We start from the raw sequence: 16,178 nt of genomic DNA on the forward strand, positions 1-16,178 counted from the left end.
TAAAAAATGAAATATTTTCTTGGTTAGATATAGATCTTTAAACTCCCACGTGAATTACCAAGTGTGACTCACGAACATGGTAATAGGAGTATATTTCTTTTAGCCTGGCATGGTGGTGCGAACCTGTGGTCCCAGGTACTTGGAAGACTGAAGTAGGAGGATCACCTGAGCCCAGGAGGTTGAGGGTGTAGTGAGCTGAGATCACACCACTGCACTCAAGCCTGGGTGACACTGTAAGACCCTGTGTCTCAGAAAAAAAAAAAAAAAAAAAAAATTATATATTTCTGTTTTATTATTGTCTCTTGGCCAAAAAAGAAAAAGAAAAAGAAAACCAACTAAACTAGCCCAGATACTGCCTTAGATGTAATTTAACATCCCCAATTTATAAAGGGGAAAGTGAGGTCAACAGCCAAGATCAAAGAGGTAAAATGCAACCGTGCATTCAGGACAATGAATAAAATTATAAAATATTCAGTTCAATTTCTACCTTCAGCATCAAGGCAGGGGTTCATCAGAGCGGGTGTTGGAAGCACAAAGGAAATTTAGGCCCAGCACAGAAACACAAAACACAGGGCAAGTCTTAATGCGGTGCCATCATACAGCGCCCAGCACTCCTCAGGGCTGCAGGTGCTTACGTGCCCTGCGTCTCGGCCACGCTACCGCCCCCTGGTGGCCACACAGAAGAAGAGGTGGTAAAACTTTTGGGAATGAGATAGAAAATTTTCAGTCTGTAAAGATCCTTTTCTAGGCGGGAAAAAAGAAGGAGAAGCTCTCATTCAGGTTATTTGTATGTATTTTTTTGAGACGGACTCTTGCTCTGTCGTCAGGCTGGAATGCAGTGGCATGATCTCGGCTCACTGAAACCTCTGCCTCCCGGATTCAAGTGACTCTCCTGCCTCAGCTTCCTAAGTAGCTAGGACTACAGGCTCAAGCCACCATGCCCAGCTAATTTTTTTTTTGTATTTTTAGTAGAAACAGGGTTTCACCTTGTTGGTCAGGTTGGTCTCGAACTCCTGACCTCATGATCCACCCGCCTCAGCCTCCCAAAGTGCTGGGATTACAGGTGTAAAGCCACCACAGCCGGCATTCAGGGTATTTGAAAAAGGCCGTTTCTAGCGCACTGGTAGATAAAAAGGGCTGGGGCCCTGCGGTTAGCATCAGCCGGCGACCGCCTCACGGTGCTTGCACGGACTTACGTCAGTGATCGTATTCAGAGCTGTGTCTGCCCCGATGCTGAAATCGGAACCGGGCACATTGTTGGACACAGTGGCGGGAACCATGACCATGGGGACACAGAATTCCTCGTGCTTCTCCCGGGCGGCTGACAGCTCCAGGAGTCCCAGGTAGGCCTGCCAGACAAGTGTGGGAGTTGTGGGGCGAGAGGGAAGCGGGGGAGGCAGGGTCTTGCTGGAAGAGCCACCTCCACCACGGCACACACGGAGCACACTGGGGTGGTACGAAGCCACTACTAGAGCAACACAAAGTCGCATGAAGACCACACATGAGGATCAGCAGGTTCTAGGCACAGAGGGAGCAGGACACCATCAGTTAGAAGACCAACCCTTTCACGCATGGGGCAGAGTCTGCTTTCTGAGGTTTTTTTTTTTTTTTTGAGACTGAGTCTTGCCATCACCCAGGCTGGAGTGCAATGGCGCAATCTCAGCTCACTGCAATCTCTGCGCCGCCCCCCCCCCCGGTTCAAGCGATTCTCCTGCCTCAGCTGCCCCAGTAGCTGGGATTACAGCTGCCTGTCACCATGCCCGGCTAATTTTTGTAATTTTAGTAGAGACGGGGTTTATCCAAGTTGGCCAGGCTGGTCTCCTGGCCTCAAGTGATCTGCCTGCCTCGGCCTCCCAAAGTGTTGGGATTACAGCCGTGAGCCACCACACCCGGCGGGCTCTTACTTTTTCTGAAAGTAAGCAGAAAAGTTATCATGGGACTAATCTTCAATGAATAGAAAAAAAAAATAGTGTCTACAGTCTAATATATGATTTTAAGCAAAATTCTAGGTATAACTACCTTACTCTCTCAGTAGCCACTGGACTCTGAATTCGAGAGACAGAATTACTTCCAGAGACCTGAAATTCATCGAGAGCTCACTGAATAGATGAGTCCCAGTTCAGGGGTCGAGCTTTTGCTTCTCGGTTAAGTTGCTTCATTGGAACTGGATCACTTCTAGGCTACGTCTTACCACCTGCTATTCTTCCATTCTACAATTCTGCAGTGGCAGCTGGGTCTGGGAACCTGTCATCTCAGCTCGTGGCCTGTAGCGAACACGTCGCTTAATGTTTAGCCAACACAGGGCGCGGCTCACACCTGCAAGACTGACAGGCGGCTTAAGAGAGGAACAGTAACTAACGCACCTCAAATCCCCCGATGATCAGCAGCGCGTTGATACTGTGCATGCGCATCTGTGTGGCGATCTCCTCCAAGTACTTTCCCGGGAGAACGCTGAAAACAGCCAAATTGAGAATGATGTCAGACACCCCAAGCTCTAGGCAGTCCTCAGGACATGACGCCGGGAACCCTGGGAAACCATGCTGGTCCCTACTCAGCATCCCTCCCCAGTGTATGGTTGTAAGGAGTGGGGAATGTTTGCTGTTGCCATTTCACTCGTGCCACTGTGGCTGATAGACGGCAGAATGACCAGGAATCTGATCTCAAAACAGTGTTTTCATGAGAAAATGAAATAAAGCATTTCAGCTGATACCTCGACCTAAAAAGAACTCTACTGCCCCACTAGGAAAATAATTATAATAATAGCCTATAATTATTAACAATTGTTTAAATGGAAATTTCCAGTTTCCAAATAACTTACACATGCATTATCTATCCACTACTGATCTCATTTAAAATCGTATCTGCTCATACCTGCTCTCCCTCCCCTGTGCTATCACTGATGTCACATGACATGGCCAAGAAGTCCAACACCAGACCATGCCCCTCCCTAGATCCCATCCCAAACCTGCCTGAAGCTTCCATGCTGACTGGAGAAAGCCCTTGTATAGTCTTGGTAGATTTATAAGACGTCGTGGGGCAAAAATGTTCAGGCAATCGGAGCACACAAGTGGATGCAGCTAACTGCAAAACTGCGCGGCCCTAACATGAGGTTTCTTAAGCCTCTGCAGGACCAGCCCAGAACACTCTAGGTTTTCAAGAGCAGCACCCTGGCCGGCAGCCCCAGGATGCACACCGAGGGATGCACCTGTCTCTAGTTAGAGCTTTCCCGTCCAGGGCACCGGCACACGGGGCTCATGGGAACAGCCGGGAGGCAGCTGTAGAGCTAACCCTGCTCTGTGGCTCCTTGCCAGTGGTTGGGAGTACCAGGGCCCCAGCTGTAAAGCAAAGCAAAGGGGGCAGCTAACTCCCTTGGAACAAAAAGCCAGAATTATGAGGAATCCATCATTTATTTTATCTGCCAAAAACGACCTCCCTTCCATATTAGAATGTAACCTGTAGTGAGGACAGATATTAATATTCGTACCCCTGACATGATCACAGATGAGAAGAACTCAGACTTCATCTGTATTAGAAAACCCCATCATCCCCAGCGATGCAGGGACGTGGAGGCTTACTGTAGGTCAGAAAAAGACATTTTAGACTAGAATTCCTTGGGTCCCTTCTTGGGCTGTGGAAATCTGAGCCTTGAGTCACAGCTGCTCAGGGCAGCTGTTCCCACCAGTGCTACCTGCTACCAAGACTGCTTCGGCTTCGCTCAGAGTGCGTCACCAAGGCTCCGTGGACTCCCCCTATTTTTTTTTTTTTTTTTGAGACAGAGTCTCACTCTGTTGCCCAGGTTGCAGTGAGCTGAGATTGTCATGAGGGGAGAGCTCTCTTTTTTTTTTGAGACAGAGTCTCACTCTGTCACCCAGGCTGGAGTGCAGTAGCACAATCTCAGCTCACTGCAACCTCTGCCTCCCAGGTTCAAGCAATTCTCCTGCCTCAGCCACCTGAGTAGCTGGGATTACAGGCACATACCACCACACCCGGCTAATTTTTTGTATTTTAGTAGAGATGGGGTTTACCACATTGCCCAAGTTGGTCTCAAACTCCTGATCTCAGGCAATCTGCCTGTCTCAGCCTCTCAAAGTGCTGGGATTACAGGTGTGAGCCACCGCAACCCCTTCACCTTTATTGACCCCTATGGGGAGGTTTAGGCCCAGCAGCTGGAAATACAAATGAAGAAGGCATTCACCAGTTACTGCCTCATCTCTCTCAAGCCCTGGGATGCACCCCCAGCTCCCTGCAACATGAACAGTTCCACTGGAGGGAGGAGGGGTAACCGCCTGCACCCCTCCTTTAGGAACGCCTTTCCAGGAATCGCAAGTTGAGGGGTGTTGACACCCAGCCAGTCTCCTGCAGGACACGGCTCTTCCTTCTTCCTTAAAAGCAGGTCGGAGAGTTGAGATTTGAAACTCACCGTTTTGTTCCGAGAATGGAGCCTCCCTGGCCGGTCCAGCCCCCGACGTCTGTCCAGCCGATTTCTTTGATCTAATGTGCAAACACAGAATGAAACAGCTAAAGCGAACAAACAAAGGCAAGTCAGAAGGTGCTAACACTAGCTTTCTGTGCTTTCCAACAGGCTGCATTCCTGGGAAGATTTGTGATGCATATGAGACCGCTCTTAGAGCGATGCCTGGATCAATCAAGGCGAGAACAGAGTCCGAAGCCAAAACTCATGAACAGCAGCAGAGTGGCTGCCTCCTGCCTGCCGGGGCCTCTGCGGCTCACCCTGCCGCCACGTGAGGTGCACCAGCTCCCCAGATCCCGCCACCGGCCAGGAAAAGAAAAGTAACATGGTTTCTAAATTGGTAAAAGATTAAGGGAAAATTTAATTTCTTATAAACTGGGTAGAAAAATAAGAAGACAGATTACTAAGCAAACTAAGGTCACTGCAGAAAGAGGAGGATGCTGCAAGGGCAGCACAGGCCATGGGAGGAGAACCCCGGGGAGGAGAACCTGCGGGAGGGGAACCTCGGGAGGAGAACCCGGGGGAGGAGAACCCGCGGGTCTTGAACCTCAGCTCCACAGCTTCCGATGACGAGATTCTGGGTAAGTTCACAGATTTGGTGGACGCACTGCTATGTTGCATTGCGATCTCCAGGTAAATTAGGTTATAAAAAAGATTATTCTATATCAAAAGGTAAATATTGTTCAAGGTGTATACACACGCACACACACACACACACACACACACACACACACACACACACACGTGATCTAAAATAAAGAGCTCCAAGTTGACAGAACCATATCAATCAGTTTTGAAGGCAGTATTTCTCTAAATAAAATAAACAGCCGTTTTAGGCCAATTAATCTTCACGGGCCTGAACAAGAAAGACAGGGAAAGCAGAATCCACCCAGGACAGAACAGTTCCTAATCTGGTTCTTGCTGCTGAGACACGGGTGGCTGGGCCAGTGGAGAAAGGGGATCAACAGTGGTGGAAGGTGAATCGGTGGTTCCCAGGGATGCTGGCGGGCAACTGTACCCAACCTGTCTGTGGGTGAGGGTGGGGGGTCTCCTGCACAGAGGGGTTTCCTCTTCCCACCCTACTCTTTTATTTTTTTTCTTTTTTTGAGATGGAGTCTCACTCTCACACCTTCACCCCAGCATCCCCAGTCCCATCCTCACTGGGAGGACACACCCCTTCACCCCAGCATCTCCAGTCCCGTCCTCAGCCGGGATACACCCCTTTGCCCCGGCATCTCCAGTCCTGTCCTCACCCGGGGAATGCACACCTTTGCCCTGGCATCGTGAACCTCCACTCCACATTCTTCCTTCACGCAGCACATCTCAAGGCTTCCTGGGCCCGGTAAGTTGCAACTCTGTCCCTTCCACCTGCTCAGTCCAGGAATGGAGTGATTCTTCCCTCCTCCGTTTATGCCCATGTGGACTCAGCAAGCAAATCCTCACTCACTGTCCTCTCCCACTCTAAAACCCAGTCTCCACGGAACCAGAGAGTTGTCTGTCCTTTGCTCATTCATTTCCTCGGTGTAATAATTTCACAAAGTAGGAAGCCAGGTGAGGTGGCTCATGCCTGTAATCCCAGCACTTCAGGAGGCCGAGGCGGGCGGATCACCTGAGATCAGGAGTTCAAGACCAGCCTGGTCAACATGGTGAAACCCCATCTGTACTAAAAATATAAAAATTAGCCAGGTGTGGTGGTGCATGACTATAATCCCAGCTGCTCAGGAGGCTGAGGCAGGAGAATCACTTGAACCTGGGAGGCGGAGGTTGCAGTGAGCTGAGATCGTGCCACTGCACTCCAGTCTGGACAACAGAGAAAGATTCTGTCTCAACAAAAATTTTCAGAAAGTAGGTATTTGTTGGTGCAGCCCTGGTCAGGGGCCGAATCTGGGCTCCTGTCCTGTCTCTTCACCCAGCCCGTCGGCATCTCCATACCTCAGCTCTCTTGTAAGGAAAATGGGGATAACATCTTGGATTTCGTGTGAGGCGTAAACAGGCGAGCACATGTAAAGTGGACAGGCGGCACTTGAGGTGCTCACGGTGTTCACGAACGTTTTCGTTTAAGCGGGTGCTTGCACACACCAGACACTGCCCTTTTCAACTTCAGTGCCCATTTGAAACCAACCACAGCCTCCAAGGCGAAGTCACCATCCTTCTCACCCAATGTCGGGGCCATCAGACCCCAGAGGCACCACTTTAGAAAATTCAAAAGTACCTCATACCCAGGGCTCCCGCAGAGGGCCTAAAACCTACCCTAGGCTGGGATTTTACTGCAGAAGCAATGCCTCGAATAAGTAGTCATTCAGTCCCAATGTCACAGGGTCCTAGACTAAAACCTTAAAGGGTGTAAGGGCCATGGAGGGGCCTCCCCACATCCCCCACACTCAGACACCTGCTGCAGCCTCCTGGGTGACTCACCTGGCCTTTAGCAAAGCCGTCAAAGCCATCATAGATGGCAAGCATCCTGTGGCCGTCGGCGATGCCCATGCGCACGGCTGAGCGCACAGCCGCATTCATCCCAGCTGCAGGTGCCCCCACATTGATGACAGCCACGTTGCAATTGGTCTGCAAGACAGAAGGTGGGCGGGAGCCGGTCATGGGTGCACACGAGCTCCATTTACTGCACACCTTGGCAGTGGTCCATGCTGTGCCAGGCCAGAAAACAGGTGGCCTCATTCGGAGAGGCAGAGACCACAAGGGGAGCCCCACGGGAGAGGTCAGGGAGCAGAAGAAAAACCGGGGCATCATGGGAGGCCGGCCGCCTACCTTTGGGATCTGATCATCTGGCAGCTTGATGGCAAGTCGCTTGTAGGTGTTCAGGTTGCCCTCAAAGCTCCTAGAGGAGGAGGATGTGGTCGGATCAGAGTCGGATACACTGGACAGTCGGGTACATGGGGCTTGTGTGAGAAAAGGCGGCTTCTCCGCCAGCATTCCGCATGTCTGCCAGCTATCTGGGCAGGAGGAGGAGGCCTCAGGATTCCACACGCACCACAGAGTCCCTGACTGGGCCCCACAGTCCCATGCACATCTCGTGTGGAAATGGATTAAGGGAAAAGGGCACGCTTCTACACTTCATAACGTTCTCTTGCAAAACATGGGCCACGGCTGGGTGCAGTGGCTCAGGCCCGGAATCCCAGAATTTTGGGAGGCTGAGGTGGGTGGATCACTTGAGATCAGGGGTTCGAGACCAGCCTGGCCAACCTGGCAAAACACTGTCTCTACTAAAAATACAAAAATTAGCCAGGCACAATACATCACTTGAACCTGAGAGGCGGAGGTTGCAGTGAGCTGAGATCATGCCACTGCACTCCATCCTGGACAACAGGAGACTCTGTCTTGAAAAAAAACAAACAAATGTGGGCTACGAGTCACATTGTGCCTTACTCTCTCGTTAGCTCCTAAACAACCCCTACCTCGCCGAAAAGGACCAATGGCAAATTCAGGAAATGACTTCTCTCTAACCAGTCGCCAGGCCTGCTATGGCAAAAGTGGTGCTGTGAGTACCGTCTGACCTTCTGAGTTTTCACGTTCACGTGGAATGAGCACAACCCCCAGCACATGTACGGTGGCCGGGCCTGAGGGGCTCATGGTCCTGACAGAGCAGAGCTCTCTCCAAAGCACTCACTTCCCCCGGAGTTGAACCGCATCCTGAAACCTCCGCTCATCCATCGCCTTCTGCACATCCTGAGTCTTTTAAAACAATAACGAAAAGAAAGAATGTGTCAGGACCTGGTACACTGGATGAGGTGGGTGGAGGCTTGTTCAGTCCTTCCCGCCGGCTGCCTCCAGTCTGAGCCAGGCAGCCGGCAGCCCCAGGGTTAATGGTCTAGACCACCAGCCGCCAAGTGTGTCCTGATGCTAGTTGGCAGCTGGCCCCTCACTGCCCGGCTGTGAGGTCGCAGCCCCGGGGTCTGCCTAGCTCAGGAGGCTGCTGAGAAAAAAAGAGGAGGCATCAGCTGCTGTCTGTGGACATAAGATTGTGAAGATTTTACTCTAAGAACAAAGCCAGAGGAAATGAAATCTCTCAGGCATGGTTCTGAGGAATCCTCGATTTGATTATGGTCGGAAAGACCAAAACAAAACACACCAGCTCACTGGGGGATGTGGACAGGAGGGAGGTCTCAGCGGGCGGGGAGCAGAGTCCCAGATGCCCTGGGACACATGGCTGGGACTGACACACACCGGGCAACATCAGGATCTCAGGCAAGTTCTTTCTCACTCTGAACTTCAATTTCCTCATCTGCAAGATGAGAAAAACACCCCTACTTCCAGCGATGTCTAAGGTCACTCAAACATATCAGACCCTCAGGAAGATGCCTGACAATCAGCAGGTGCACACTAGCAGCTCCCTCGGCCACATAAGGGGGGTGTCAAGGTCAGGGCAAGTTCCACCTGCAGCGATCCTCTCTAGACAAGCAGAGACACGAGACACAGGCCAAAATACGCTTACTGCTTGTAGTTCAGCGGCTGAGCCTTTGAAGCCTACTGCCTCTCACATGCACACAGGCATGCCTCACACACACATGCAGACACATATACATGTACAGGCAGACACTACCTCACACACATGCATACATGCATATAAACACATCCATACACCGATATGCAGACACAATGCCTCAAACATGCATATAAACATACATGGACAGACTAACATGCAGATACATAACCTCACAAACATGAACATGCATGTAAACCTACATGCACACGCTAACATGCAGATACACTACCACTCACAAACATGCATAGCATGCATATAAACACAGATGCTAACATGCAGACACACTACCTCACACAAAATGCCCAGGCATGCATATAAACACACATGCACTTATATACTAACATGCACACACTTCCTCATAAACATGCACACACATGCATGTAAACACACATACACACTAACATACACACCTCACATAAACATGCTTACAATAAAAACACATACACTAACATGCAGACACTATACCTCACACTAACATGCACACACATACTAACATGCAGACACACTACCTCACAAACATGCATATACATGCATATAAACATGCGTACACACAAACATGCACACACTACCTCAAACATGCATACCCATGTATAAACATATGCACATACACTAACATGCAGACACAATAACTCACATGAAAATGCCTACCCATGTATATTAACATACATACACACATGCAGACATGGCCTCATAAACATGCACACATGCATATAAACATACACAAACATGCATGTACATGTATTTACAGACACGTGCACACACGTCTACATACATACGCACAGAGACACAAGGCCGCACACATTCACACACAAATACTCTCTTGTCCCTTGGGCTTCTGGAAATTATGTTTCCAAGGTGACTTTCAACAAGCCCCTTGACTGAACTGCTTTGTGGCCTCTTTGTGTTGTGATAAGAGGCATTCGCTTCACTTCGGGTCACTGGAAAGACCCAGCAAAGCAGGAGTAATGAATGAACTTTGCAAAATAAAACAACTTTGCAGCTGACCCCACAGCCAGCTCCACCACTGAACCATGACTGGAAAACCAGGACTGCTCTTTCCTTTCTTCACTTGCTGGCAGGCCATTCCCTGGCCTCAAAAGGGTGGGTGCATCTTTGGTGACCAGAAACCATCCCCATGTCCCACCACAGACCTGAATGTCCTTGGGGAGGAGGACAGGAAGTGACTGAATCTGGAGAGCTTTGGGAAGGTCCCACCTTCCTCTAGGAAATGCCGCCCCACCCACGGTCCTCCAGCAGTGCCTGGTTGTACCAGGGTCACCTGGATCCTCTTGGACTGTCGAGGATCCTGGCACTCTGACCCCACTTCATGGGAGGTTATGACTACATGCCACATGGACAGTAACTTAGAAAACCAGAGCGCGAAGATGGCACAGGCTTTACAAGTGTGGGTGGGAACACCAGCCTGCTCCTACCCCACAGGCAGCTCGCCCCCTTCTCAGAAGGGCCGTGTAACCCAGTGTTTACCAAATAAGCAGTGGACCAGACACCTGAGGTGCCCCACCTGGCCTGACAAGCAGTGTCTGTCCCCAGCCGCCCACCCCCGCCCTCGGCCATGGGTCGCCCACTCACCATCTGCACACACTCCATCAGCGGCAGGCGTACAGCGTGGTTCCCACTCAGAGACACGACACAAGCTGGAGTGTCGGGGGTGGCCTCCAGCAGGGCGATGACCGCCTCCACTCCCATGCGGCTCGCCTGGAAACCAGGTCCCTGTGGGTCACGAGTGGCCTCTGCCCTGCCCTATCCCTGCCGCCTCCTGCTCTCTTTCCATGACCTCCAACCCTTTCAGTCAGGCGCCCACAGCTCTCCCCACTTCCAGCCCAACTCTTTAGAAAAGCAGTTTCCATTAGAATTGGCAAGATGGGAGCAGAGGGGAGGTCAGGGCCAGATGGAGAGAGCAGGAGTGTGAAGAGCTGAGGGTCTGCACTTGGGTTTCCTGCTTTCCTGAGTCGATTTCCAGAAACTCACACTGGGAACAGAGCCTTTCTGCCCTGGGGTTGTGCCCTCTGGGGTCTGCATGGTGCCTTCCCACGTTAGGGAGCTCTCGAGAGACCTGAATGGCTGCATGCCTAGACACTGGCCTCCCCCAGCAGAGGTCTCAAGGATCATTAGGACAAGGCCCAGGCCGCTGGCATCTCCGGGGAAGCATCTCACCATGACGCCTGCACCTCTCTGAAACCCTCCCTCCTAGAGACCTTGTGAACATGCCCAACCCTTCCATCCTCACCAAGATCCTGTCGAATGCCGAAGGGGTCCCTCCTCTCTGCACGTGCCCGAGGATGGTCACGCGTGTGTCGTAGCCCAGCTGCGTGACGACAAGCTGCAAGGAAATGCGTCGTTAGGACGCAGAACCGTGACGCGGACACAGCAGCCCAGACCTGGAAGCAGGTACCGGCCACTGAAAAAGTGTTTGTGCTCTTTCTTCAGCTCTAAGTGGGAAAAAGCAATTCTAGATTTTGTTTCCTAGCAGAACATTTAGTATAACAGGCAGCTGAAGCTTGTTTTTATAAATAATACTTTTGTTACCAAAATCTTTGCTTGCACCCAGAAAATGAATACAAGTAATGTGTTCATTTAAAAAGAAGTGTCAGTAGTTTGCATTTAAACTATTACTTCTATTTTACCAAAATGTCAACCTCTTCCCTTAACTACCTTAAACATGTTCAGCTACAATTTCAACAGCCACCCAGCACAATCAAGGTGCTCCCCTCGTCCCAGCCAGTGGGCACGCCACCCCAGGGACCAGACAGGCCCCTGAACGTCCCTGAACTCAGCCTGCTCCTCTTGAGAACAGTGGGGCTGGGCTATGTGAATTTCATGTTTCCTTCTTGGTCCAGAGTTGTACAATTTCATCACAGTTAAGTGGGAAATGAAATCTTTGCCTTGACTTTATGGATTACTTGTTTTTTGTTTTTTGTTTTTTTTGAGACAAAGTCTCACTCTGTCGACAGGCTGGAGTACAGTGACACCATCTCAGCTTACTGCAACCTCCGCCTCCTGGGTTCAAGGGATTCTCTTGCCTCAGCCTCCCGAGTAGCTGGGACTACAGGCATGTGCCACCACACCCAGCTAATTTTGTATATTTAGTGGAGACGAGGTTTCACCATGTTGGTCAGGCTGGTCTCAAATTCCTGACCTCATGATCCATCCTCCTCAGCCTCTCAAAGTGCTGGGATTACAAGTGTGAGCCACCGCGCCTGGCCTATGGATTACTTCTTGTAAATATCGGCAGATGTCTTTCCCAGGTGCCTGTCACTGTTTTCACATCCAGGACATGCCTGGCTCAGCTCGTGGTAACAAAGCACAATAAAGAAGCTGACTTGCAAAGCCAGGTGGGGACGTCCTCTCCCCACAGCCGTGGGAACCAGAGCCCATTCCCCAGCACTGGCAGCCTGCAGCCCCATCTACAGCAGGAGCCCAGCCGATGGCATCAGCGTCCTCTCCAGACGGGCGGGTCCAGCCTGAGCAAGCCCCAGGACACGGAGCCTGCCTGAGCCCGTCCCCTGGCAGGCCACGAGGACACAGCGGCTTTGTGAGTAAGAATGTGCTCAGCTGATGCTCTGGGTTACGGGAGGGCATAGGGAAGAGGAAGACGTCAGCTTTCCACTGTGGCAAACAGAAGCCTGGGGCGGCTGCCAAGCGCTCGGTCCTCATTCTCAGAGCAGCTCACGTCTAGGAGCCGGAACATTCTAATCCAAAGAGCATGTGTGGCCACTCGAGCAACCGCCTTTGTCTACTGGGGAGTCCCGGAACCTCTAGGGGCACAGAAAGAGGGGACGCAAGTGGAGCGGGCACTGTGTTTCCCATGCTGTCCTGTTCTGAGCCATTAGGAAAATGTTTTTAAATATCAAGGATAAAAAGCTAATAATTCGGTGTCCTAAACCAAGCCTGCCAATGACGCTGACCGCCCCTGCTTCCAGGCAGAAACCAAGGGAGAGCAAGCAGCTCCACGCACTCACGTCTTTGATTTTCTCAGAGGTAATGGGTTTATTTTGGGTGTCAATTGCTCCTTCAGCCACAATAATAATATTCAGCCTTTTTTTCCGGGCACGGTTCTGCGGAAACAGAAAATTAAAGACCTCAAATTCCTAATCCTGTTCTTAGCAACAGTGGCAGCAAAACCACAGAAGTCTGTCTCAAACTGAACTGGCCTTTTCCAGGCTGGAATCTTCGCCAAATGTTCTAAGAATTGCTTCCCAGTGACACCAGAAGGTGTCGAGAGGTGCTCTGGCTGACAGCAGGGAGTGAAGAGAGGGGCAGGGGTGCAGGGGAGGGGCAGGTCTGGAGGGGAGGGGCAGGGGAGGAGGGGAGGGGCAGGGCAGTCTTGGCTCACTGGAGGAGAGCTCTTTGGGACTGGGTGGCTCGCATCACCACCAGATAGAAATGTGCCCCCAGTCAGCCCCAGGGGGAGGGTACTAGTGTGATGGATTGGGTCCCCACGGGGAGGGACACAGAGGTAGGGACGCCCCCCCCCCCAGTACCTCATGCATGCCGAGCTTCCTGCCACCTCCCTGTGACCCACTCCTCCCCAGCCATTCCCAGGGGAAGCCCCGATGCCTGGCCACTGGGATGAGGTTGTACTGCACACAGGCTCCAGCAGCGGAGAGTGTGAGGGGACACACAGCACAGGCAGTGGGAGCTGGCAGCCGCAGCCACACCCGAAAAGCCTCACACTGCTGGACCACGGTTCTGCCATCCCCATCGTCCTTCCTACGCTCACGGCAGTCACATGAACCTAAATTGGTCACGAAAGGAACACAGCAGCCACTCCATGATGTGGATTAACCTTTCTGCTTTCCATAAAGCCCCACATTAAAGACCCTTCCATAGAAAATGGTAGTGGTAGCTGTGTGGAGCCTGGAGCCAGCAATGCCTGAAGTCCACCTGCCAGAGTCAGGCACACATGGGGCATTCTAACCAGACTCGTTCTGTCTTAAATTAGACCTCTCCTGCCTTCGGTCTCGGCCTTCACAGAGAAGACGTGCCCCACGCTAACAGTCCAAGAGTGAAATACAGAGTGTGACAAACTAGAGACAGAGACACACTTTCACTCATTTAAAACACCATCCCACTGGGATCCTGACTACAGCAAAGCAGTCGGCACTGCCTGGTATCAGTGGCCACGGGACCCGCATTACCTCGGAGAGTTTCACACACATCTGCTCCTCCCAGCCTTCCTCTGGTGGAGATTCTGGAAGGAACACCCAGTCTGCACCGCATGCCAAGGCACTCACCAGGGCCAGGTACCTACGTGACAAGGCAAGGGCATCAACACCCAGGAGAGAGGAGCCTTCCCGTGAGAGCACCCGGGCACCCAGTCAGCAACAGATGGGCAGACAGGATGCTGGATACCAAGCGGGATGAAGCCCCTCTGGGACTCTCCATGGGAATGGAGCATTCATGATGTAGGGTGCAGCCTTGGGGAGATGTGCTAAGGGCCCCTACATGAACCACGTCTACCCACCGCTGACCGCAGGTACGCACCCACAGTGTCGCCCCATCACCTCCAGAACGAAGGTCCTCTGGTGGCTGGAAGAGAAACAGAGGGAGCATCCGCTCAGCCCTGGGCACAGCAAGGAAATCAAAGAGAAGGGGCTTTGACAGCCAAGTCAGCCAGGAGGCCCGCAGGGATGGAGGCTTCAAAAATGGCCCATTTATACAGAAGCAAACCCTGTGCGGTAGCCCTCCAGATCCCTAGGAGGAACAGGGCTTCAGCCACCACTGTGCTTTCCAGCTGCACATTTCACACCGCCCGCCTGCCTGGGCCCCGGACACACTCACGATCCCCGGCTCTGGGCTCTGCTCTTTCCCAGACAACCTCTCTATGGTCAGTCATGGTCAGTCAGCAGCCACTGTCAAGAGCCCCGGCTGGATCCCACACAGAAACCAGGGAGTGCAGTGTCCCTGTGTCAGTGTGGTTGATGCCCAGAGGCCGTGCTCTTTCCAGGGAAAGGGAAAAGTCCAGCTGCTCCAAGCAGCCTTCCCACTCTGTGGATTTCCAGCAACTGCAGGGGTCATGCCCAGGCATCGAGAATGTGCAATGAGGTGTCACTGGGAATGGGACGCCACACACAGAGGCTTGGGAGTCACTGTGCTGGGGCTGGATTCAGCGCCTCGTCCTTATAGGGGAGACACTGATTCTGTTTACCGTTCCACATGGTTTTCATGCAAGGTGCTTCAGAGATTGCACAGCATCCTGCAGAGTTATTGGAGATAACGGCTGAGCCGAGAGCACCTCGGCTCAGACGCTGTGGCCCCGCCGCCCCACCACGCTTCGTGAACCGTAGGTTACAAGCAGGGCAGGGCATTGCTGGCCGCGTCTTTCACCAGTGGCGTGGAAAATCCACACAACAGTTTGCCTTTTGCCATTCCTTCGGGAGATGTTCGGGTACAACACCGAGATAATAATTATTTCGTTTCTCCCTTTCAAATTCCAATACACACATTTTTTCTTTTATCATCAGGGCAAAAAGGAATGTGTTAAAATTAAAAATGAAAAGCAGATCAGAGGACACTTTTCTTGCAACAGTTCCTAAAAGTCAAGTTAGAAGACCAGCACCAGGATACCCAACCTGCAGAATGTCCTAGGGCCCATGGTAACGTCCAAGCTGGGCACACATGGGGCCCCAGGCAGCCTCCTGCCGGTCCCTCTGGGCGCCCTACCTCTGGGCCGTAGTCATGATGGCATCCACCACCTCGATGATCCTGTGCAGGGCCGAGTCGGTGCCGATGGTCATGTCAGTGCCACAGAAGTCATTGTCGATGGATCCCACCATGCCCACCACGTTGAGGTGGGCGTACCTCTGCACGGCCTCCTTCTCGATCTGGCCTGCGTGGGGAGCCAGCAGCCCATCTCATCAGCACTACCAAGGCTTACTCGGTGGTGCCCACGAGGGGTGAGGCAGAATGACAGTGGCAGAGAAATCAACCATTCTAAACCCTTTGATTTGTTACTGGTATAATTTATTATCTTTTTTTTTTTTTTTTTTGAGACAGGGTCTCACTCTGTTGACCAGCCTGGAGTGCAGTGGCACGATCATAGCTCACTGCAGCCTTGAACTCCTGGGCTCAGGCAGTCCTCCTGCCTCAGGCTCCTGAGAAGCTAGAACTATGCCTGGCTGATTTCTTAAACTTTTTGCGGAGCCAGACCCTATGCTGCCCAAGCTGGTCGTAAACTCCTGGGCCAAG

The 16,178-nt window shown here is 51.8% G+C and overlaps 1 protein-coding gene across 4 annotated transcripts in view; it reads right to left on the reverse strand.

Annotated features, from left to right (window-relative positions):
• PFKP (phosphofructokinase, platelet) overlaps positions 1–16,178 on the reverse strand; it is a 70,382-nt gene that overhangs the window by 15,438 nt on the left and 38,766 nt on the right. For 3 of the 4 annotated variants that reach the window (XM_002806941.6, XM_035306761.3, XM_035306763.3), the window contains exons 5-16: positions 15,654–15,819; positions 14,475–14,519; positions 14,129–14,237; positions 12,950–13,045; positions 11,218–11,310; positions 10,560–10,685; positions 8,094–8,158; positions 7,235–7,304; positions 6,887–7,033; positions 4,421–4,491; positions 2,364–2,451; positions 1,197–1,349 (exon numbers count right to left, since the gene is read on the reverse strand). In XM_002806941.6, the coding sequence (XP_002806987.2) occupies positions 1,197–1,349; positions 2,364–2,451; positions 4,421–4,491; positions 6,887–7,033; positions 7,235–7,304; positions 8,094–8,158; positions 10,560–10,685; positions 11,218–11,310; positions 12,950–13,045; positions 14,129–14,237; positions 14,475–14,519; positions 15,654–15,819 (1,229 nt within the window). The remainder of the gene's footprint in view (positions 1–1,196; positions 1,350–2,363; positions 2,452–4,420; positions 4,492–6,886; positions 7,034–7,234; positions 7,305–8,093; positions 8,159–10,559; positions 10,686–11,217; positions 11,311–12,949; positions 13,046–14,128; positions 14,238–14,474; positions 14,520–15,653; positions 15,820–16,178) is intronic. The other variant, XM_035306762.3, reaches the window with a different exon arrangement.

Source organism: Callithrix jacchus, chromosome 7 (genome assembly GCF_049354715.1).
Source record: "Callithrix jacchus isolate 240 chromosome 7, calJac240_pri, whole genome shotgun sequence".
NCBI lineage: Eukaryota > Metazoa > Chordata > Mammalia > Primates > Cebidae > Callithrix > Callithrix jacchus.